General features: G+C 33.7%; 1 protein-coding gene across 1 annotated transcript in view; it reads right to left on the bottom strand.

The window, feature by feature from the left end:
* Window positions 1-5,663, bottom strand: part of LOC129225183 (toxin-like protein 14) — a 168,586-nt gene extending 162,923 nt beyond the window's left edge. Inside the window, exon 1 of the mRNA XM_054859748.1 lies at window positions 5,432-5,663. Coding sequence (XP_054715723.1) covers window positions 5,432-5,471 — 40 coding nt within the window. The 5' untranslated portion in view covers window positions 5,472-5,663. The remainder of the gene's footprint in view (window positions 1-5,431) is intronic.
* Window positions 5,664-25,563: the final 19,900 nt, after the last annotated feature.

Here is a 25,563-nt window from a genome sequence, read left to right as displayed (position 1 = left end):
GTGTGGATATCCGTGCTTTGCAGTAATTTGTTTGCTGAAAAACTTTTTGCAATTAATTTAAGCAAGAATTTTAATGAGCTTAGTCCGCGCGCAACATGCGCATTCACTCTGGCAAATTTGGGATATCCGCGATTTGACATCGAGTAAAGTTGTATAGATCTTCTGACACATTCAAATTAAAAATATTTAATGGCTTAGTTTTTTTTGTTGCTTGGTGATAACATGCATTCCCTATTGGAAAAAAATCCTAAAACCAGTATCCAAATGATACCGGACCCAGTATGATTTGTACCGGAAAAAAGAAAATCATACCGGAAATTTAAATTCCGGTATGAAATCTTACTGGAAATTTTGAAACCGGTATCAATTTATACTGGAAATTTCAAAACCAGTATGAATTTAATCTGGATTTTTTTATACCGGTTTTCAAACATACTGGAAATTTTGAAACCGGTATCAATTTATACTGGAAATTTTGAAACCAGTATCAATTTAATCTGGATTTTTTATACCGGTTTTTAAGCATACTGGAAATTTTGAAACCGGTATCAATTTATACTGGAAATTTTGAAACCAGTATCAATTTAATCTGGATTTTTTAATACCGGTTTTTAACATACTGGAAATTTTGAAACCAGTATTAATTTAATCTGGATTTTTTAATACCGGTTTTTAACATACTGGAAATTTTGAAACCAGAATCAATTTAATCTGGATTTTTAATAGTGGTTTTTAAATGTACTAGAAATTTTGAAACCTGTAACTAACCACACTGGAAATTTAAATGCCAGTATGAAATCTTACGGGGGAATTTTGAAACGAGTATCAATTTAATCTAGATTTTTTAATTCCATATTACCCCGAAAAGCGAGGTTGACCAGCATGCCGGAAATTTGAATCTTTCGGCATGCCAGATAATTTAAGGTTTATTTTGCAACAAAACTAAAGTTAATTTCCCCATACAGTTCCTATCAAAAAGCATACCATTGTTACACTCGCTCACAGGTCACTAATACATTAGTCTAGTTTTATTTGTATTAAAAAAAGGTTAGTGTTTTTTATATGAATCTCATAACACTTATGATTTTCATACATTTAAAGGGGACAATTAATTTGACATGCAAATCCTGCATTAGATTATTATACGCATAAGTTTGCAATTTCATTATCTTTTGAGAAAAGTATGTAAGGGAACATTTTTGCACTAAAATTACAATCATAATATAATCTTTGTTTCCTACATTTACTGAATGCAAAAGAAATTAGTGAAAAAAACCATACAATGTTTACATACTGTAAAGACTAAGGCAGCTTAAAAACATTTCATGGTCATTAATTATACTATGTTCAGTGTCAAAATGTGTGTATATATTTTCTAAAATGCCTAACAGTTGCAAAGAGCAAGCAACTTCTGACATTCTCTAAAAGCAGTGATTTAGTAAAAAATGTTAGGATGAGTGTTTTAAGAGTCAAAAAACCAAACCCAGTGGCATGACATCTTATGAGGGCCCAAGGCCTACTGTACCCATCTCACTCCTCCTGACCAAGGTCTCTTGGGAGCTAGGCAGATGTTCCTGTTAAGAGGTCAGCCTAATGCAAAACTCCCAGGGTTTAGTTCCCAAGAATGCTTCGTACTCATTTTATTGACACACTGAAGGGATGAATGGCTATATATCAATTCGGATATATATCAATGTATCGGATATTTTCCAAAATATGATGATTTTTTTTTTTTTTTTTTTTTGAACCCTGATTAGGGCCCTCCACTCTTTCATTCCCCCAGGGCCTCCACATTTCCAAATCTGGCCCTGACTTACGAAAATTTCCGTGTCAGTCAACGTGTTAATTCCAGACAGCAGTTTGGTTATCAACCAAAAATTGATTAGTAATAATAATAATTTAAAAAAAAGGCATTGCATCCCCTTTTTTCGGTAGTAAAAGGAACGTCTTTTCCATTGAGAAAAAGGTGTAAACTTGCGACACAAATTAGCAGTAAAGGAAGCAATTCAGACAATGTGTAAGTTTGTTTTATTTCATGTATTTATGTAACTTTTAAGTCCTTTGATCAATTTAGTTATACGTTAAATCACTGATTGGTAAAAATCATTACACAATTGTTTTTCTCTAGTACAAGGAGTGATTTTCAGACACATTGCGAACACGTATTTCGGTAATACATGGAACCCTTTTTTTCCCCGTTGAGAACAAGTTGTTAAGTTCCGAACGCAAAGATTGCAATCACGGGATCGATTAAGGTTTTTTGCAGATTTTTGGAACATTTCAAATTTTTGTAACCAGAATCAATTTTGTTTTGACTTAAAAATCAACGAGAAATCGATAAAACTGTTTTATACACGTATTTTGTTAATGCAATGAGCCTTTTTTCCAGTGCGAAAAGGTTGTGAATTTTGGGACGCAAAACTAGCTGTCCCAATGTAGCACGTTTACAGCATAGTTTTTCCCTGCATATTTTCGAAACATTTAAATTATTTAGATCAGTTTGATTGTTAATTAAAAAATTACTTAGAAATCAATAAAAGAAGTTTCATACACGCGTTTCGGTAGTACAAGGAGCCTGTTTTCAATTGGAAAAAACGTTGTGGACTTTGGGACGAAACGTAACAGTCATTAGGAATTGCTCCTTACTTACACCAACTCAATTTTAATTTGTTTTATGAACATTCGAATTTCTTCTATTATTATGATTATCGGTACAAAATCACTTAGCGATCAATAAAACTAAAATGACACGTGTTACGTAAATACGAGGAACTTTATTTCCAGTGTAAAAAAAGTTGTGAACTTGAAACGCAAAAAATCAAACAAATGGAATCTTTTCGCATCAAAGTTTAAGTTGTTTAATTTTGCCTCTTTTAGGATCTTTCAAATCTCTTCTACCAATTTGGTTATGATTTAAAAATGACTGAGGATTCAATAATTTTTTCTCTGAAAATAATTTTAAGTTTTGCAATTGAATCATGTATTTCAAATTCCTCTTCCTATTGTGAAGCAAGTTGAAATTGCTTTCAATTGTGAAATAAAATTACATCTTTTCCTTCCCATACATTGCTAAACAAAGCATAAAAGTACTTATAATAATGCTGAAAGCTAAAAAACAAAAGCAAAAGATTTGCGTTGCTATAATAATTTGATTTTGTATCGAAAGTAAATTTGTTGTTGCTTTTTTGTTTCAGAGGGGTCTTCATAATATTAAAATATTTAGAGTCGAATTTCAAATCTGACATTTTGCCACTCAATATTAATTGCAGATGAACTTTGTTAGTTCAAAACTTTTTTTAAATCGTGTTGCCTAAAATGAAAAACATAATTAGAATACTTTCATTTTCAAAGCTTTTAAAGAAAAAAAAAGGGGCAAAACATTTGTTGGTTTAAAATCATGTCCATTAAGTGTCTCTCAATGTTCGTAATGTCAAATAATTTAGATCTGTAAAAAGGCTTGAAATACAATTTAAAAAATTCATTCAGTTCGAATTCAGTGGGAAAGATGTGGGCGGAACAAAGACAAACTAAATACCACACGTTATTGTTATTATTTTCAATCAATAAAACAGCATTTATTATATTTTTTTTCCAGAAAAGTGTGTACTAAAAATCTATTTCAACCCCGGATTAGCCGTCAAAATTAAAAGTATTTTTGCGTTCTACCAGAAATTACTAGACACGGGATTACATGAATAAAATTTAAAATGGGTATTTTGGCGCAGCGTTTTGTTTGTAGTTGATGTTTCACATAAAAAATAATAAATAAATTTAAATTTTAGGCTGTCTATGGACATAAAGAACCAGCGTTATGAAACATCCCTTTGCTTCTTACAGTCTCATATATAATGTGAATTCTGTAAACGCGAGGTACTTTGGACCTAGGGTCCTTCTTTGGCTCAAATTGAGAAAAAGGCATAACGTTCTCTGTCAAACTTCAGGAAGAAATTTTTAAGCATATTTTGACAGAATCCGCTAGAGAGCATCCCCAAGCGTTCAGTTAGGTGTTCCAAGCAGTTTCATTGCTGTGTTCATGAAGCAACACTAGTGGTTCTGCGTTCCTTGTGCTAACTTAGTTTTCATAACCTCTCAAACTTTTTCCATGTAGAAGCAGTTCTACATTAGCTAAGAGTTTGTTAAGTGGCTATTTATGAGCACAATTTAATTCTTTATGCCGTAGTATAGTTGTACTTCTCATTTCTATTAAGGTTTTTATTTAACAATTTGATAATGATAACGCATCTTCAAACCTAACAATTACGATCTACTTTGGCCCAGCATAAAAACTTGAAAAATCCGCCAGAGAGATTTGGAAAAGAAAATAATAGTTAAAAGTAAGAAACAGGAAAAACACAAGAAAAAACCTGGATTTCTCGGCAACGGATAAAAGGAGCGATTGCAGACTCAAATCCTCAGGGCTCGGTTACATGGATTTTATTATGAAAAATGAAGAGGAATCGAAAAATGTAGCAGGTTTCGAGAAAGTTGACCTAGTTGCATTCACTTTTTACAAGTTTTGTTAAATTTGTTGGAAAGTTAACGGAATTTTGTTATTGTAGAATGAGTGGGCTCAGATTTTCAGAGATAGCTGTTCATGTGAAAGGAGCTAATGTTGGAAGTATGGAACGCAGCAGCAAGTTTTAGAAGGGGCAGGCAATTCAGGATCCTTTCTTTTACAAATGTTGTTCATGTAAGACAAACTATTCAACCAGTAAAACTAATGAAAAGATGGCTGTTCTCTGTCGGCAATTTCCGAGACAATAATTAAGGGTGCACACACATTTAAAAAAATCTTTTTAAAAAAATGTGTGACTCAAATTTGTTTTATTTATATTTTTCTTTAGAATAAATAGTTTTTCTAATAAATATACGTCTTTCTTTGACTCTAGTTTTCTACAATGATTTTAAATAGGGAAAACTCCTTTAGCGCAAAGTAACCCAACGCAAGGGAAACATTGGAATAAATATAAAACAATAATAAAGGGTAAAAATACTTAGGAATAAAATGATATTCCCAATTTTTATTCAAAAATTAAATTAAGGTAACTCTAGTGTAAAACAATTTTCCACAGCTTGAAAATATGAAAAGTTACAAATTATTGAGAAAAGATGAGAAAAGTTCCAAAATGTGGGCCAAAGTAGACCGCATTTACTTTACTGATTTTGGAAATTATCATCTGCTGTGTTTTACATTTAAACTTTATCTATTTATTATCGTCTGCAATATTCATAATAATTTGTATTAATTTAATTCATTTATCGCCTGCGCTATCTGAAAGTCTCTTTTTTTTTCAGACGATAATATTTATAGATAAATATAAAATGTAAAACACAGCAGACGGTTTTATATATGCATTTAAGTTTTTCTGAAAGAAATTTTTCTAATTAAGTGAAAAATTAACTAACATCTTTTTTAAACGGAAAAACTTACCACTGCTGGTGTCTAACGTCTCCGTGTAAAACATATCCATTACATTTCATTGTAAATACTGTCATCAATACAATTGATATTAGCACGAAAAACTTCGACATATTGTAGAAATAGATTTTTTTATTATAAGAGCAATGGTTTCGAATCACACAATGCGATAGTTGCAGTTAGAGCCGGATATTTATACGAGACTACAAATAAAAATGAAAGGAAACCCCAGTTGTTAAATGCTTACAGGAAAAAAAGATAAATAAAAGAAACACTTCCTTTCGTGAGGAAATGCTGTAGCATTACATTTCCATGCAATTTCAATATCAAGATGAAAAAGGAAAAAGAAATTCGTCGCTTGCTCTATTTCGAAACATCAGATCTTCTTGGACAACTAAACTTAAGGGAGAATTTTGATATTAAAATTGCGCTAATCCGTGATTCAGTCCTTACATTGTGTTCTGTCAAGGCGCTACAAAAATCTGAGATAAATAAGCTTACTAGTTATTAAGTTTATCATCGAAAAGAGCTTTTGAGCTACGTATCATGCATGCAATAATCATATTTAGATTACAGAAAATTAAATTAGTCAACATGATTACAGTTTCTTTTTGGTTCCTTCGCAAAAACATTTTGATCACTTTTTTTTTTTTGAGCAATCACGATTGCTTATTGTTCTCACTTGACTGTTTTTGGCGTTCCTATGATTTTATTTTCCCACCAGCACCCTCTGCAGCATCACCGTCGACCGGCTCCTCACGATGCTGCTCCTATAGCGAAAACCGTCTCCAGGTTTCGTCCATATCCTACACTTACACGCATACATACACGCACGTACACACACAAACACCTACACACACATACATATACCTACACACACAAACACACACTCAAACACATACACACACACGCATACATACAGACACCTACACATACACACACGCCTACACACAACTACCCACATACTCATGCCTGCACACAGACACACACATATGCCTACACACACATACACATCCCCCCCCCACAAACACTCATACACACAACTACCCACACACTCATACCTGCACGCAGACACAAACACACGCGCCTGCACACACACACACGTACCCCCTACACACAAACACGCATAACCCCCACACACACATAAACACGCCTACACACGCACACACACTCGTGATTGCGAAAAACATAATTTTAATTCAAGATGTCAAAATTCAAATTAATTTTTACTTTTTTTAAAAAAAACCTGTCTCAACTTTAATTATAAAAACTAGAGTGTCGGAGTCGGACGGATTTTGGGGTAAAGGAACTGGAGTCGGCAGTACGGCAGTCGAGGGGTTCAAAACTGTAGGATTCGAAGTCGGAGTTCGTCCTTCTAATCCCGAGTCCACATTTGTGTCACAGCTGCGGAGTCAGAACCGGACTGGTTCTGAGACAAAATAGTAAGAGTCGATCATTTTCCCTTCAATTCCGCATCCCTGAAAAAAACATCGATATGGTTGACTGTACAGTTTCGGTCTTGAAGTGGATGGGCAGGAGCACTCCTGACTGAATGATATTACATGAATCAAAAACCGAGAAATAATTCGTTTTTAGTCATTTTCATAATTATTATCTACTTCGTTCAAAAGCAACCTATTACTTAGAGTAATTTTTCACCATGCGCGAAATGTGAAGTGAAACAAATTATACAAATATAGGGTCCGGCAGACCAACTTCCTGTATTTGGAGAGGGTGCGGTGGTAATATAACATGGTGGAAGTGATTTCCATCAATAGCAATGTAATTGCCATTTGAAGTACTTACGATGGTGTGGTGTGGTAAGCAGCGTAGTAAGAACCACCATTAAAGATTTGTAATGGTGGTTCTGTACAGTGATGTTCCAATAATTTTTACTTCCTTTTACAAAAAAGGAAGTATTGTATTCGCGAAAAAAATTTCACTCAATAATCGGCCTTAATTTCCATTTTGCTCACCCCCAAATGAATGTTGAGTTTTTTTTTTCGACCCGACCACACATACATATGTACCTAAAAACGTATAGAGACGCCCGAAATATCCATTTTGACGTTTCCCAAGTAAATTTACAACGAGTTTTCTCATGACGTCTGTATATACGTATGTATGTACATATATATGTCACATAAATCAAGAACGGTATGTCCTAGAAAGTTGAAATTTAGTATGTACACTCCTAATGGGATCTAGTTGTGCACCTCTTCTTTTGGTTTCATTCGGACGTTTCTAAAGGGGTCTTTTGCACCGTTTTGGGGGGAAATCATTGTTAATTTCGATGCAAACTCAAGTGGTGTTATAATCTGGCGAACACTGGGCGATATATCGCCAGTCTTTTGGTCGACAAGTTTTGCCGTCAACTTGGCGACAAATTTGGCAATTTTTTAAATTAAATCTGGTTTCAATTTGGTCATTGTTGATGATATTTAGAGAGTTAACTATTGAATCACATTAAAATTGCAGTAATGGGGAAATAACATTAAATTAATGTAAAAGGAAGTCATGTGATGCACACATCAGCTCGTTTCTGAGGGTGTACTCCCAGTGATCCATCATGCACAAAATGTGTATGCCATCGTAAGCCGTTCAAAAGGCATTGATTCATTAAGTGTTAAAAAATATAAAGAAATAAGGTTAATTGTCGGAAAATGTAGTTATTTTATCTTAAGGAAAAATCTAAAAATGCGGTGATACACTCAGGAGCATTGACAATAGCGCCCCAAGAAGGAAACATTGGATTAAAGTGAAATTTAATATGCATATTAATACAGATGAGAGAGACACTTCATCCAAAAATCCAGGCAATTAAACAAATAAAGGCTAAGAAATAAGATAAATACAGTGCTATTTCAATAGCGCGTTGGACCCCCTTTTGCTGCCATACATGCCGCAGCCCGAACCAGCATTGAGCTAATTAAACGTCTGAGGTTGTCTTGAGGCAGATGAACCCCCAAGTTTTGAACAGCCACATCCAAATTTTGGCACTGAGAATCACGGCGCTATCTGGCGTTTCAGCTGATCCCATTTTTGCTCTATACGGGACAAGTCGGGAGAGCAGCTGGCCATGGAAGCGTCTCAAAAGGACGTAAGAAGTCTTGAGAAACTCTAGCTGTATGCAAGCGAGCATTATCCTGCTGGAAAATTGCCCCTGGGAGACCCTTTACGAACGGTCCTATATGTAGTTGAGGAATGTCATTAACATAACGCTGGCCCGTTAAGGTTACCTTAGCTACAGTGAACCGGCTGAGTAGGCTATGGCCCCCAGACCACTATGCTTGGTAATCGGACAGTGTTGTCGTGCGATAAAATGGGTTAAATGGTACCTTTCTCCAGGGCGCTTCCACACCCGTGTGCGGTTATTATCTGACCCTTAAACGAACCGAGATTCATCACTGAACACCACCTTTTGCCCGTCAGTCACATCCCACATCACTCTGGCTCCGCACCATTGTAGACGGAGCTGTCTATGCTTTAGTGTTAAAAGGCTGAGTGGTACTCAAAGAACCACCAGTAATTATATACTCCTTCACAACACACGACAATGCTCACCGCTCCCCGCCATTGCGACTATTACAGCTTGCACTTATCCTGCTATCGATCGATACAATTTCCGCCACCATATCCCTACCACAACTCACACAACGCCCTCTCCTAAAACGGGAGATTGATATGACGGATACTGTAAAAGTAGTGTAACTTTTGGATCTTTGGATCCCAAAAAATAAAATTTGTAAAATTGAAAGCTCCTTTTTTATATTTAGTAGCGTCACAAGACTTCTATAATTTATAAAATTACATTGAAGAGGAGTTCTCCAGCGGCACCCTGGGATGCCGTAAGAAGAGGCGAAGGGTGTCGTGAAGTGTATGTTTAATGTGCAGTGCATGTCAATATAGTATATGTTAGGTGGGTTTGTAAAATAAGGTCATGTGGACCAATAAAGCCATTCTACCCTTTTTAGCCTACTTTTCCAGTAAAAGTCTGAGAAAGAAGAAAAAAAGCAGGAAAGAAGGCTTAATGCATCTCAAAAATATCGCGAAAAAACGAAAAAAAAAAAAAAAAAAAGTCAAATAATAAAATAAATCGAAAAATTGGAAAGTAGGGTATTGAGATGGGGAAAAATGTCTGTCCGTCTGTCTGTCTGCCCCCCCCCCCCCCTAATAACTTTTGAGTGGATTGTCCGATTCGAACAATTTTTTTTTTTTTTTTGTTCGAAAGATCGCGGCGAGAACACCTCCTTTCTATATTTTAATTTTGTATTTGAACTATTTTTCGTTCGATTTTGAAAAGTTCAAAAAAACTTAACATTAGTTCCTACGGGGAAACTGAAAGTCAATGTAGATTCCGCACTTGAAGGCGGATTTACTTCAAGCAAATTTTAATGGAAATAGCTCTTGACGACAAACTTCCGACTCTGACTCCTAGAATTTTGGGGCACCTGACTCCGACTCCTGTGCCCGAAAATTAGTCGGACTCCGACTCCCCAACTTGGACTCTGACTTCGTAGCTTTGGCAAAAAATTTATACACGGAGGAAAAATGACTGACTCCGATTCTTGGCCATTCGACTCCAACTGGTTTATCCCAAAATAAGTACGACTCCACAAACATAAGCAGGGTGGCGGACTCGAAGGGAAATGATCAAATCCAACTCGGAGTCTTTGAATTAAATACCTTCGGTTCCCGAATCTGACTCTTTTACCCCAAAATGAGATTGACTCCGACTCCGCAGCCATGGTTTTTAACTTTGATATAATTATTGTTAATATGACTTGTTTTTATTTTCACTCTAAAGTTTTAATCTCTGTATTCAGTTTTCGGTGGATAAACTCGAAGTCTTTTATGTTTCTACATAAAGATATGCGCTGACTTTTTTTTGACAATGAAAATTATTTCTTTAAGTAGACATTTTATTGCTTTTATTTATTTTGCAAAGCACATTAATTTATTTAAAAAATATTTTTTGGTAACATGTGAAAAACAAACGATTTTTTTTTTGATATGATGTATTTATTTTAGTGAGCTTATTAATTTTAATAGTTTTTTCTTTTTGAAAGCGGTTAAAGAATTTTTTTAATGGAAAAAAGTGTATTAGCTACTTTGTTTAAAAGGCACTGCTATGTTATTTGTTCGTTTATTTATTTTTTTTTACGCATCTAATTTTTTAGATGAGTAAGGCGTATTTTATTCCTAGAAACCAGCTTAAAATATTTAAAAAATATGTTTGGAACAATTTGCGATTTTAGCTTTTTTTTGAGAATATTGAGCAGATACAAGAAAGTAGATATAGGTATACGGGAAAGTAGGCTCGTTTAGTTCTAGACGGAACTTCTTGTGTTTTTCATTGATAATGGTAAAAAATTCGCATGATCGCGACTTTAACTTCTTCAGAAGGTCGAACTGATGAAAAAGCGTTATCATCTAGCAGTTTTTAATAACCAGGGTACCGATATTTCGGATTAGGAGGAGTATAAAAAGTTTTATTTTTATTCTTGTAGCCAAACTTATTTAATTGACGAATTTACTAAGATAAATATCGCTGCGTACCGTAATTTTTCTGTTATTTGATAACCAAGAAAAGTTTGGCCATAAATAACGTGTTTAGCCTTCATAGCACTCTGGTGTCCTTATAATGTGACACCGGCCGTAGCAGGTGGAGGTTATGATAATGTGCTGCATATCCTGTACATATATGCTCGAATTGTGCCCATGAGAGAAAAAACCAAAAAATAACGAATGGTGTCGTTTCCAAAATTTTAAAAGTATTTTTTTTTCCTGAAAGAGCATGTTTAAAAACATAGAATCTGACCATTTTTTAAATAATTTCTGTAAGTTTAATATTTTTTAAAAAATACTTAAATCGGTGCTCTTTTATCGTTTAACGCTTCTGCCGATGACATCACAAATGATGAAATGCTATTCAGTGTTGCTATTCACGGTCCAAAATATTTAATTCGCATCTTTACTCACGTGTATTGGCAACGATATGGTTGAGAGCAAGCGTAGAGCGCAATGGTAATTCGCTTCTTGATTATCATAACGTGGAAATGCGGTAGAAAGATGCGCCATAGTGCATCATTTGTGACGTCATAAAGACCACGCCTTGTTTGAAGAATCGGACATTTTAAAAAAGTAATTAAAAAATAACTGTTGGAAAAATGAAAGTATTTTCTGAGTCCATGTTTTTTTTTTTTTTTTTTTGCTTAGTCTATTAATTTCAGTGACAAAAAAGTACTACTTTTGACTGAAGGAAACAACCCCATTATCAGCTGCCCCAAATATGAGGATTTGATCTTGCTTCTTTCCATAGAAGTATACATGGAATTTTTGGTAATGTTTTTGAGGTTACAAAATGTCGATTTTTTATGCATTGATATTAAAACGCTTTCAACTCATTTTTAGTGTGATAGTATTTTTTGGTGTTTTTGTCTTCATCTTTGCATGAAGTAATCTTTGCTTGAGTCTTCCTTATGAGGGCTCACGTTTCCAGAGAAACTAAATCGCTTTTCTTCCATGAGAACTTTTCTTGCGGAGTAATACAATTGAAACTTAAAATTTTTCACTTGGCTTTATTTCTTTCTTAGTTTTTATGAGTCATCTGATGAGTACGCAAAAGCTGTAACAATACAATCATAAAGGAGAAAGATATTAGGTTTTGAACCTTAGGGGTAGCTTTCTTTGGCGCAGGGTGCCTAGACGAAATTCTAATTCTTCAAAGGGGGCTGCGAGTCGAAAAAGTTTGAGAACCCCTGATAGAGAACATTTCAGTGTAGGGGGCATTAGATTTCAACGACTTCAAATCAGCATTCAAAAATATAGCTGACTAGCAGTAACTTCAGAATTATTGAACTCCCATACAATGAGCTATGGCAGTGTAATTATAAAAATCTATTGTGAACAAATATAAAGGGAAGGGACAAGTTTTATAATAAAATTCAATAATAGGAAAAAAAAAAAGCATTTATTAAATTTTCACTAAGTCTTGAACTCGTTTAAATGCAAAAATTTTTGTTGTTAAAAATAGTCTTTCCGAATGGGGTCGTTTCCAAAAATTTAAAAGTATTTTTTCTTGAAAGAGCATGCTTAAAAACATAGGATCTGACTATTTTTTAAATAATTTGACTAAGTTTAATATTTAAAAAAATATTTAATGGGTGCGCTTTCATTGTTAACGTTTCTGCCGATTACATCACAAATGATGAAACGCCATTCACTGTTGCCATTCATAGAGCAAAATATTTAATTCGCATCTTTACTCACGTGTATTGGCAACGGTATGGTTGATAGCAAGGATAGAGCGCAATATTTAATTTGCTTCTTGATTATCATAACGTGGAAATGCTGTAGAAAAAAAGCACCAATGTGCATCATTTGTGACGTCATAAAGACCACGCCTTATTTTCAAAATCAGAGATTCAAAAAAATTAATTAAAAATTAAGCGTTGGGAAAATGAAAATTTTTTCGCTCCATGTATTTTTTTTAGCTTATTCCTTCAATTTCAGTGACTAAAAGTAGTGCTTCTGACTGATGGAAACAACCCCTATTCTCGGTGCTGTTGATGCGGTAATCGCGATCAGGTCTTCTAATTGCTTTGAAGTATTTTATCTTCAAATAATTCGGTCTCTTGCGTGCTGGTTATGTATATCTTTTTTTTTTGTGTGTGTGTGTGTGTGTGTGTGTGTGTGTGTGTTTAGTTTTTTTTTTTTTTTTTAGCTCGGTATAATTTCTCTTCGGGAAAGGATTTTTTCCCAAAATTAGCATCATCTTCAAAGACTTCCTCTTAATGAGGATCGGTTTGTTCTTGCTTTTTGTTGACCCTTTAGTTTAAAATTTTCGATGAAATTAACTGAATTCGATCTTTTATAAGTTTTTTATATTCGTTTTCTTTGCAAAATTCTTTAAAATTATGTAAAGATCTGACAATATTTTTCAGTTCACTAGGCCGTTCTTCATACAAATTTTCAAGGCACTATAAAACTGCTGAATATTATCTTGCCAAGTATACAGCTAAATAGCGAGACGGGATAACAAAGTAATGCCGGTGACAACAAATGAACCATCAATTATACTAACAGAATCGGTTTTTCTAAAAATTCAGTACAGTTGAGAAAAATTAAAAAATAATACGAATCACATAAAGTATTACTGTAATTGATGGTTTGAACAAATTATTCATGGCAAAAATGCATTTGATTATTAATTTGAAATTAACTTTTACTAAAGGCCAAGTGAGTGATCAAGGAAGTAAAAGTAATAAAAACATGGTAGACATAAACGCATGAAAATGCTGTTCATCACACCATCATTAATGAAGTAAAAATTCTGTATTCTTTCCGTTACTTTAATTTATTGATCTTATATAATTAAAAACTGAGCGTATGTACCTATGTATATATCTGTGTTTAAATTACTTCTCCCGAACGACAGTGAACTGACCATCAAACCAGGTATTGATGGATTCGTAATCTTCCCGTTTTTATGTTCGACTGTTTAACATAATCATCCGATAATAATTAGCTGAGATATCAATTAAAAACTATATTTGTTATGACACTTGGATTTCGACATAAAATCCCTATTTTTCGAAGGCTTTCCTCCACTCAAACTATTATTCAGTGCTTCACCTCAATTTTCCGCGACAATGCTTTTATTAAAATTTGTAGCGTGAAGAAAATCATAGAGAAGAAAGATCTGTTACCATTTTTTCTCTCTAATATGAAGAAATAAAATTCTGGCTTTTCTTTTAAAGGTTTTTTCTGTAATCGGAAAATCTAAAATGTTTCCTTTTTGGTTATTTTTCCGCAATCTGTCGCAAAATTGTACTGATTTTTTTTTCCAAGCCTGATTGTTGAACTTGCGTCTTTTATTTTCAAGATGGACCGTACAAAGCCGGTTGACGCAGCTAGTATTCTATTAATTCGTGTTCTTGAAGCCAAATTTTTACATCAGTAGATTGATTTTGGTAATGTCTCATGGACAAGAAATGCACATTTAAGGTAAAAGTAGTTATCTGCTAAAAAATAAAACCGTTTAATTAAAAACTATTTATTATTTGCAGTTAGCACCGAAAACTCCGGTATTTTACTTCAACCAATACCGGTATTACGAAATTAAACAATAGCTCAAAATACCGGTATTCGGTATACCGGTATTGCATCACTACTTGGCTTTGATTTTTTTTTTCAATTGATGCAATGTATTTTTACAGCGGGAATATGTTTATTTCGTCTTTAAGATGTTCATTCATGTTTAAATTCAGTAGAATATCACCTTTAAGAATTTGAATTTTATAAAAATAAAAATATTACTAAAACATTTGCTCTTTAATTAGGCAAATAGCAGTCCATTGTGGAACCCCTGTCAAAGTGCTAGAGAATGCTAGGGTTCCTCTAAACTCAGGTTTATAAAAACTATTTATACAATATCACAAGTGCATAAGTAAATACTGTATGAGTTAGGTTTTTGTAACGTAATTTTTACTAATCATAAGTTAGCCTGCATACTATTAGATATGCATATATGCTGTCAAATGCTTATGTGCATATATAATATTATATATCTGCTTCTTTTGACGCTAGTGCATATAAGTGTATAAAATCATCAAATTTTTAAAACAAATGCCTAATACTGAGTTTTTTTACTCGTTTGTAGCAAGTTTTTAACTTAAAGAAACCAAATAACTTATTTTGTTCTTTACAAAACACACGTACTGTGAGTCTATGAGACTAAATTTTTTGTGTTGCAAAAACTATACTGCATTTAGAATAGTTATTCAAATTTTTCTTTATAAAAGCAGTAAAAGTATAATCTTAAAGCAGTATACTCGAGGAAAAACCGATTTCCGTTCACGAGAAAAATACTTGATTAAGATGTAAAAAAAGGGGGGGGGGGGAGCAGCACTGGGGGAATTAAAGCGGCTGAAATGTTGTCCAACTTTATCCACATAAGTTGAAAGGATATTTTCATGTTTAGGAAGGCTGTTAAATAACGAAAGAAAATGTCTATTTGAAGAAATACCTCAATATGATTTTTTTCAACAAAAATATGTAATATGCGTATTTCTTATTCATTTTAATTCATATGTAAGTGTTTTTAGTGAATATTTGCATGCAAATTTTAATGATTTTTAGTGGATGCAAACTAGACTCTTGATATAGTAAGTCTTAATTTTAAATTGAGACTATCTATCCATTTTCAATTAGAACAACGAATTCTGCCTGAATACCGGTAATAAAATAACATATTTAAAATAACATATGGCAGTGAGAAGCAAAGGGATAAAAGTGAATATTTTCAAGTTTTGAATAAAACGCGTTTCAAGTTTCGGTCGTAGGCAGAGTTGCCAACTGCTCCGCAAAAATGGCGAAACTCTTCGGCTCCAGAAGTTATTTTGCTCCGCATTTCCCAGCCGAACGTCTTCAAGCTTATATTTAGCTATTGTCATGTCAAAAATGAAAATATGGGAAATTAAAGATACTTATATTCAAAGATTGAAAAAGTGCTTGAAGCTGTTTTATAAATAATTATTTTTTATAATAGTGCTTAAAATGATTAATAAAGCTCTAAAACATGTTTAAATAAGCGGTTTTAGTTATTTTTATCGATTTTTGTACAAAATACCGAATTGCTTCGCAAATTTTCGAATTGCTCCTCAAAATCACCACACATGCTCCTCAAATTGTGCCTCCAAGGTTGTCAACCTTGGTCGTAGGTAGGCTTTAATTGGAAAGCTTTCATAAATCATGATGTATACTAGCACCTACCAGGACTACTAGTTTTATCTCATGCCCCAAAACAAAAGAGAGGTTCATCTACCATTGGTACTGGTTATCCCCAAATTTTTAATTTTGGCTCTTACAATCCCTTTGCATCTCACTGCCTCATATATATAATGTGGATACTGCTTTCTGTAAATTTATTGTCCGCTATGTTTTACATTTAATATTTATCTATTTATTATCGTCTGCAATATTTATAATAATTTGTATTATTTAATTCATTTATCGTCTGCACTATCAGAAATTCTTTTTTTCTTCAGACGATAATAGACATAGAGAAATATTAAATATAAAACACAGCAGTCAATTTTATATGTATTCAATTTTTAAAGAAATTTTTCTAATTTAGTGGAAAATTAACTAATATTTTTTAAAGAGCTTACCACTGCTGGTGTCTGTTTTCTCCATGTAAGTGTATCCGTTACATTTCATTGTGCATATTGTCATTAATACAATTGAGATTAGCACGAAAAAGGTCGACATATTGTAGAAATATATTTTTTACTTATAAGGAGCAATGGTTTCGTATCACTTAATGCGATAGTTGCAGTTAGAGCCTGATATTTATACGTTGCTATAAATAAAAATAAAAGGAGTTTTTAAATGCTTATAGGAGAAAAATAAAAGAAACCGAAACACTTTCTTTTGTGAGGAAATGCTGTAGCAATAAATTTCCATGCAATTTCAATATCAAGATGAAAAAAGAAAGAAAAAACCGTCGCTTGTTCTATTTCGAAACATCAGATCTTCTTGGACAACTAAACTTAAGGGGGAATTTTGCTATTAAAATTGTGCTAATCCGTGATTCAATTTCTTACATTATGTTCTGTCAAGCCTCTACAAAATCTGAGACGAAATAAGCTTACTAGTTATTAAGTTTTACGTCGAAAAGAGTTTTTAAAGTACGTAACATGGATGCAATAATTATATTTAGATTAAAGAAAATTGAATTGGCTAACATGATTACAGTTACTTTTAGCACTTTGAAAAAAACATTTGATCACATTTTTTCTTTTTTTTTTTTTAAAATCTGTCTCAACTTCAGCCATAAAAACCAGAGTGTCGGAGTCGGACTGATTTTTGATTAAAGGAACAGAATTAAAGGATTGACAGTCAAAGGGTTCAAAATTGTAGGATTCGGAGTCGGAGTTCGTCCTTTTACTTCCGAGTCCACAACTGTTCCACGGCTTCGGAGTCAGAGCCGGATTGATTTTAAGGGAAAAAAAACATACATAGGGTATGAACTGATAACCGCTTCCTTTTTGAAGACTGTTAATAAAAGAGTATGGTTTGGTTATTTTCCCTTCAACTCCGCAGACCTGAAAAGAACAACGATATGGTTGACTGTGTAATTTTATACTAGGGGGGGGGGGAAGGGGGGCAGAAGTTCAAACCTGTATGTATAGCACGTTATTAGAACTGGTAGTATCTGTGAAAAGCGAGGGTTCTGGAGGAGAGGATTTCTAAAAGCACGTCTACTGTATCTGAAAACTTAAGATTAAGAGAAGCAGGAAAAAGTGACAAAATAAACTTTTTTTCTGATAAGAAATAAGGTTTAACACTTATTTCCAAAGAAAATATTCCCTCCCTTTACCCAAACAACTTTTATTGTGTTCAATTCTATCAAGATTATCTCAGGACGCAAATCATACCTCCAAATTTACTACCGTAAACGCGGGCTACTTTGGCCCTAGTGTCCTTCTTTGGCCCAAATGAAAAAAAAAAAAGATACAACGTTCTCTGTCAATCTTCAAGGCGCAATGTTTTCAACAAATTTGAGACAGATTCCACTAGACAGCATCCCCAAGCACTCAATTGCTATGTATTTCAAGCAGTTTTTTTGTTCTGCTTAAGAAGTAACATTAGTGGTTCTGCGTTTCTCGTGCTAGTATGTGCCTTCATAACCACTCAAACTTCTCCATGTAGAAGCAGTTCTACATCCGCTACGATTTTTTAAAGTAACTATGTAGGAGCATTATTTAATACTCTATGCCTAAGAATACTTCTCCCTTCTGTGTAGGTTTTGTTTTAATTGACAATGACAACATACAGTCGACTCCCGCTACAACGCGATTCGACTTACGCGAATGGGCTAACGCGAATTTTTCACGAGTTACGAATTTTAAAGCGGAAGCGATTTTTTCGTCCAAAACGCGAGTTTTTTAGAAGGAAGTATCAGTTTCATTATTGGCTACTAAATATTGATTTCGTTGAATGTTATTTCCTCCCTTTAAGCATCACTGAGAGCGAAAGTTCCCACATCAAACTAGTCTATGCATTGCGTTATTAGTGCATTTAATAACCACTCAGCGTCCTTCATTCATTTATTTTTTTCATTCTAAATATTAAAGTTGATTAAATATATTGGTTCCTTAGTGGCACTTTCATCTAAACTTTGTGAAGATGGGAAGAAAAGAAAGTTTGTGATTAAAAAAAAATGGCTAAGGTTCTCGGGATGCTTGAACAACTACAAAACGTCGATGGTAGCGCAACAATAAATATGAGTGGATCTTCCCTGTGTACAATTAAAAGTCAAAACAAAACGATATTCGTAAAAGTTCAAAACTTAGTTTCAATATTTAATCTTGCCCATCAGTTTAGAAAAGTAAATAAAATGAAAATGGAAGCTGCTCTTGTATTTTGGATTAAAGAGATCAGGATATCAGGAAGAGAGGCTGTTGTCACAAATTGAGCCACAAATGATCATAGAGCATGAATTATCATTTTGTCTTCCTTTTTTGACTCATAAATATGTTACTGTATCATCTACTGTACAGTACTCTTATAGTGCAGCGTTTTATTATTACTACACACTGTGCGTACCGCGCTGTTTTATTTTATGTCTTTCCCACCCATTGATCATTCATTTTGTGCATCTTAAAGTATTTCATGTTGACTAAAGCCTTTTTTATTTTTTAAATACAGTAGAAGTTCAGTTCTTTATGTAAGAAACCGTAGTGTATAATTGAAGAATGCTTTAAAGCAGTTTGAGGGGTGTTTATAAGTGTCTAAAGGAATTCGGTATAGTTCTAAAAAAATGATGTACATATATTTTTCCACAACGCGAAATTTTGACTTACGCGAGGAGTCTTGGAACGCGTCCCTCGCGTAAGTCGGGACTCGACTATATATTCAAACCTAAAAATTACGACCTACTTTGGCCCAGCATAAAAACTTGAAAAAATCGGCCAGAAAGATTTGTAAAAGTAAAGAATAGCTAAAATTAAGACTCAAAACAGGAAATACACAAGTAAAATCCTGGAATTCTCTACAATGGATAAGTAGAAAGATTTCAGACTCAATTCATCAATGCTCAGTTGCATGGCTTTTATTATGGAAGATGAAGATGAGTTAAAAGTTGCATATTAAGTTTAGGAAATGGTTTACCCAGTTACATCTACTTCTTACAAACATTGTTAAATTTGTTGGGAAGCTTACGGAATTTTATTATTGTAGAATGGAATGAGCTCAGGTTTCCGGTGATAGCGCGAGAGAAGGAGCGAATGTTGAGAGCATCAAACGCACCAAAAATTTTTGGAAGTGATCAAAAATTTAGGATTTTTTGTTTAATGAATGGTGTTGTCTTAATAGATTTAGTCAATCTCCAAATTTGATGAAAAGATGACTGTTTTAAGTCGGTAACTTCTGCGACACTAACTAGGTATGCACACACATTAAAAAAAAATCCTTAAAGCAACTATGTGTTACTCAAACTTCTTGTAAAATGTATATTTCTTTCAAATAATAATTTTTACCAATGAGCACAAGTCTTTCTTTGATTCTAGCTAGTTCTACAATGATTTTAACCGGTGTTAAACCATTTTTGGCCAAAGTAACCCAAACGCAAGGGTAACATTGGCCCAAATAAAAATTATAATAAGGGGTAAAAAAAATTGGAAATAAACTGATCACAATTAAAAAAATAAATTAAGAGACCTCTAGGTTGCGTTCGACGAACCTCACCGGTAGACCGGTAAGTAACCGGTTACAAACCGCAGCGTTCTATCATCTATCGGTTACCTCACCGGTTACCATTTTAAGCTGTTGATTGGTGGATTGGAGCACGTGATCATTAGCTGTCACGTGATTAACTAACCGGGCGCTACCGGTCGAGCTCGTCGAATGTAAGCTAGATGTGTAAAACAAGTTTCACCACCTTGGAAATATGAGTAGTTATAAAATTATTGCGTGAGAAAAGAATGAGAAAAGTTACAAAATCTGGGCCAAAGTAGCCCGCGTCTACGGTACTCTACTTTTGGAAAAAAATAAGAAATGAGTCCTGAATTGAAACTATTTCCTTTCAATGGATCCCATACAAGTCTTTTTGATGTGTGTACTATTGTCGGTTCCATTTTTAAAACAACCTCTTTATAAGCGCCATCTCGAAGCATTAGCAGGATTCTTAGAGATAATATTGTTCAATTCACTACCGAATAGCTTATTTAATTGGGAGAATGATTTAAATTCGATTCGAAAAGACGACGGTTTAACATTTTGAAACAAATTAGAATTTTAATTTGAACATTAGAACATACTATGAACATAAAAAGGGAGTTAAAGTAGGCTTATTCCGAAATCCAACATCGACGGCGAAAAGAACATTTGAATACATTCGACTCAACTCGGCAACGCATTTTTTGTAGGAAACAAACTGCTGCCAACACAAAACTAGGAACCTATTGAGTGCTCGTGACAAGTATGAACTAAAGTCAAAGTCAATCTTAATATTTTAATAAGTGTTCTGAATTCTTAAAAATTCAGACGTAATGTGGTAGTTCATCCAAAGAATTATCAGAGTATACATATTGGAAAATAGAACTCTCATGTTTGTTATATACGCCTTTGCAAAAAAGTTGTCTTCGCAAACCATTACTTTTTTTTTGAAAGAAAGTCTTGGCAAAATCAGCGATGGTCAAGGCCGTGACAATCGCTGAAACCCATTGAACAAAGAAGGTGCTACAGGCAACCTCTGTTTTCCATTACGTTGCCATTGATTGGTGGATGCACAGGATTGGGTTCAGCGCCTCTCGCGGTCAAAATAGATGATATATGAAGTTTCGAATTTTACGAGAATTTTAAGAGCAGATTATAGTTGCATCAGTTTAACGCAGAAAAGTTATGAATTATCAAGGCCCGTAAAGCGTTGCGCCGTCTAGTAGGGCCACACTCAGTTATTAGTGGCTCAGGCAGTGAATTCAAGAACTCAGTGAGGCTAGTTTTGAGGATTACTAGCCCAGGGTTGCCAACTGCTCCGCATTTTGCGGAGTTGCTCCGCAAAAATTGCAAAACTCCGCAGCGCCGTAAAAAAGTTATTTTGCTCCGGATTTCCCGGCCGAGTGTTTACAAGCATGAAATTATGTTTAGAACTGTTTTTTCTGCCATACAAGAGCTTAAAATGATTGTCAAAGCTCAAAAACAATTTTAGATAAGTGGTTTTATTTCTTTTTATTGAATTTTGTGCAAAATTCCGAGTTGCTCCGCAAAATTTCAAAATGCTCCTCAAAATCACCATAGATGATCCTCAAATAGTTTCTGCCAATTTGTCAACCCTGCTAGCCGGAACCCTTGGTTTTAAGCTACATTGCCAATCCTAGTTTTGTAACATATAAGCATGTAAGAACTATTTGAATGCCTCAATTTTTTAAAGAGAAATTCAATAGTTAAAGTTATGAGAAGCATATGATTATCACAGAAAGGTTTCGAGAAGTAATGAAAAAACAGGAAATTTAAATCTTAACAATTAATTGTAGTGAATCCTTGAATTTATAAGCAAAATTAAGGGCACTCTTCTTGTGAATTTATTCTTTTATGTTAACATACAAATTGGAAAACAAAAGTGAAAAATGAATCCATAAGCCTGAGAATTAGTCTCTGAAACAAAGCAAAATCTTTACGATCAATATTAAACAAGGAGAATTAGTCCGCTTAATCCTTCGGTTAAATCGAATGACGTCATCAGTGATCCAGAAGAAGTAGAAGTTCTTATTAAGTTGTAGATAGCGCTGCAGTAACTGGGAAAGTCGACTGGAAAAGAACTGCTTAAAGCTGTGCAGATAAAAATCGATCTGTTTTTTCTTTTTTTTTTTAACTACATACTTAAGAGCCTTTTTTTTTTCCTTTTCACTGAATTTTAATTAAGCTATTTCAAAGGCTCTGCTAACTAGATAATGCTTTCTATAAAAACAGTAGCACTTTCTGATGTTATGATCTTTAATTTTTCACAGGTGCTTCCGGGCCCGAAATATCCTCTAGGTACGTCATTTAGCGGGATCGAGATAAGTGATCGACTCCCTCCTGACTTTGATTAATGTATTTACATATATGTAAGATTCGCTTTTTTTTGGATAAACTATAGATTATGGAAATGACAGACTAGATATCCAAGATACCTTCTGTACAATCCACGCTCCTTTAATACTTAATGCCTGTCGCTTTCATGCTTTTAACATAGAGCAAAAATGAACCCAAGTCGAGACATGGCCCCACTAAATTTCGCTTACGCTTATAGGCTGGGACAATCGGTGAAACTCATAACGACAAAGAGGACGCTACAAGGAATCTGTTTTCCATTACGTTGCCATTAGTTGGTGGATACCAGGGTTCCACCCAGTGTCTCTTGCGGTCAAAATGGGCGACGTTCAATCAAAAATAAACCAACTTTGAAACTCGTCATTGATTGGTAGATGCGCAGGGTTTCGTTCAATTTCCAGAGCAGATCATAGTTGCATCGGTTTAACACAGAAAAAAAGTCATAAATTGTCAAGGCTCGAAAGAGTCAGCGTCATCTGGTGGGTCATGATCGAGGGCACAAGGATAAGTAAATTTTGTTACGGAGGCTACTGCCATCTATTTTAGGTAGCAAATAAAAAATTGCTTAATTTCTTAATTTAAATTTGAAATTAACCAATTAACAATTTGATTTGAATTGTTTGATTTTATCGACATAGGAACACGTTTGTCGGATTGCCGCTAGGCAAATGCGTTAGGCATTTAGTATTAAGGGTGCGTTGGTAGAATCCAATTTATTAATACTAGTTAAATGTTAAAATCTAACGGAAAACAAATTATTATATTTGATACAATAAGATAGTTACCTATAATTGGGGCAAAGCTAACTTGTGAAGGCTACGCAGATCTTAATCACACCGTTTCATATGTCCCAACTCGAGTAACTATGGTGAACTTAGAAAAGCCATCACATTGAAATAAGTTTTTTTAAACATGTAAGAATAATGAAATTATTAAAAGAACAATTAATAAAATAAATGCAAATACAAAAACGCGCACACTTTGCATCTGTATGATAGATTAAAGTGTTTTTAAACAATAGAATTGATGTTTTTTTTTTTTTTTGTGGACATCATTAACATATGCAAAAAAAAAAAAAAAAAAAAAATCTTACTTCGGTTGGAGAAATGAAACTTACTTAAAATATCTATAGTCTCCCTTCGACAACATCAACACATGTAAAACAGTCGAGCTGTAAATTTTTACGTTTTTGATCAGAAATACAAATAGGACGTAATAATAAGGAAAGTAAGGTAATAACACAATGAACGTGTTTACTTCCTATTACGAAGTGAAAGAAGTATTGTATCGACAAAAACATTTTCACTTAAATTTTCGCATAAATTTCTGTTTGAGATGTCTGTTATTAGAGCCACACTAAATGTACTAACACATAAGCATCCGAAATATTTCTTTGACTGGCTTCGAATAACTGTATAGTATTGAGTTCTTCCATGTGCGCCCGTGCTCATGTGTACTTACCTCGAATACCTTAAAAAACCAGAAGCCGTGGAAGGTTGAAATTTCATATGTAAAGTCTTTGTAGGGTCTAGTTGTGTACCTGCCTTTCCAATAGCAATCTTATATCCTAAAAGGGCTATTTATACGTTTTTTTCACAAATCAATTTTAATTTTAGTGCAACTTTAAGATGCCTTCATAAACTCACGTCCATTTGATGATATATTGCCGAGTTTTTTCTCGCTTTGATTTGGTATCAAAAATTTGATACCAAATCCAGTGTCAGTTTGCAGATATTTAGAGAAAAATTTGTAGATACAATGTAAAATATTGTTGATATTTCTATTATGAATCTCTGTAAACTTGTCTTTCCGTTCCTGCATTACTGCCTTACACATTCTTAACAAACAATGTGTAAGGGTTTAATATGTTCCTTTTGCGAAGTACAGAAATATATTTCGAGGTTACAAGGAACCTTTTTTTAAACCTTTTGTCGGATAAACTTTATTTTATGATCCTTTTACTAATTCTTACGTAACTTTGAAATTAATTTTTGTTATTTTGCACATTTTGTTTAGGTTTTTGTTTTTTTGTTCGTTTTCAATTGCTGATTTCAGACATCAACGAAAGCATCAAATTACTTTGAATTTGAAAGAACCTTTCTCTAGCTTTATCAAGATAAGAAAGTGTCTAGGAAATCATGAAGAATGGAAATACTTTTAAAATGACGCATAGAAGAAGAATAACTTTGAATGCTCGTATATTAGTATGCGGATCCATTTCTTTTGAATTATTAAGCAACATTGATTACTTAATTAGTATATAAGCATACGATGAGGTGTTCACATCATTTATTTACGATTTACTGTAAAAAATACTTTTGAAATGCAATATTTACATTAAATAATAAAAAAAATGTAGCGGTTGTAAATTAAAATTACGGCTTGTTCTTTTTAATTTTTTACTTAACATAAATTTTGCTTTCAAAACACAATATTTACATTAAAAATTTAAAAATTGTTGTAATTGTCGAATTGAATTGCATCTTGTTATTTTTCGCAAAAAAATAATGTAGCTAATAATGTATATAAGTGCAATATTCACTTCAAGTTATAAAAATGTGTCGCAATTGACGAATGGAGTTGTTTCCTTCAGTCAAAAGTACTACTTTTAGTCACTGAAATTGATAGAATGAGTAAAAAAAAAAAAAATAACATGGACCCAGAAAATACTTTCATTTTCCCAACAGTTATTTTTTAATTAATATTTTAAAATGTCCGATTTTGAAAACAAGGCGTGGTCTTTATGACGTCACAAATGATGCAATTTGGCGCATCTTTCTACCACGTTTCCACGTTATGATAATCAAGAAGCGATTTAAATATTGCGCTTTACTCTTGCTATCAACCATATCGTTGCCAATACACGTGAGTAAAGATGCGAATTAAATATTTCGGACCGTGAACGGCAAAACTGAATGGCATTTCATCATTTGTGATGTCATCGGCAGAAGCGTTAAACGATGAAAGAGCACCGATTTAAGTAATTTTTTAAAAATTATTAACTTGAAATTATTTGAAAAATGATCAGATCCTATGTTTTTAAG

Source organism: Uloborus diversus, chromosome 6, assembly GCF_026930045.1.
Source record: "Uloborus diversus isolate 005 chromosome 6, Udiv.v.3.1, whole genome shotgun sequence".
NCBI classification, from domain to species: Eukaryota; Metazoa; Arthropoda; class Arachnida; order Araneae; family Uloboridae; genus Uloborus; species Uloborus diversus.
Note: the sequence above shows the minus strand (reverse complement) of the source record. Positions and strands in the feature narration are given on the sequence as shown.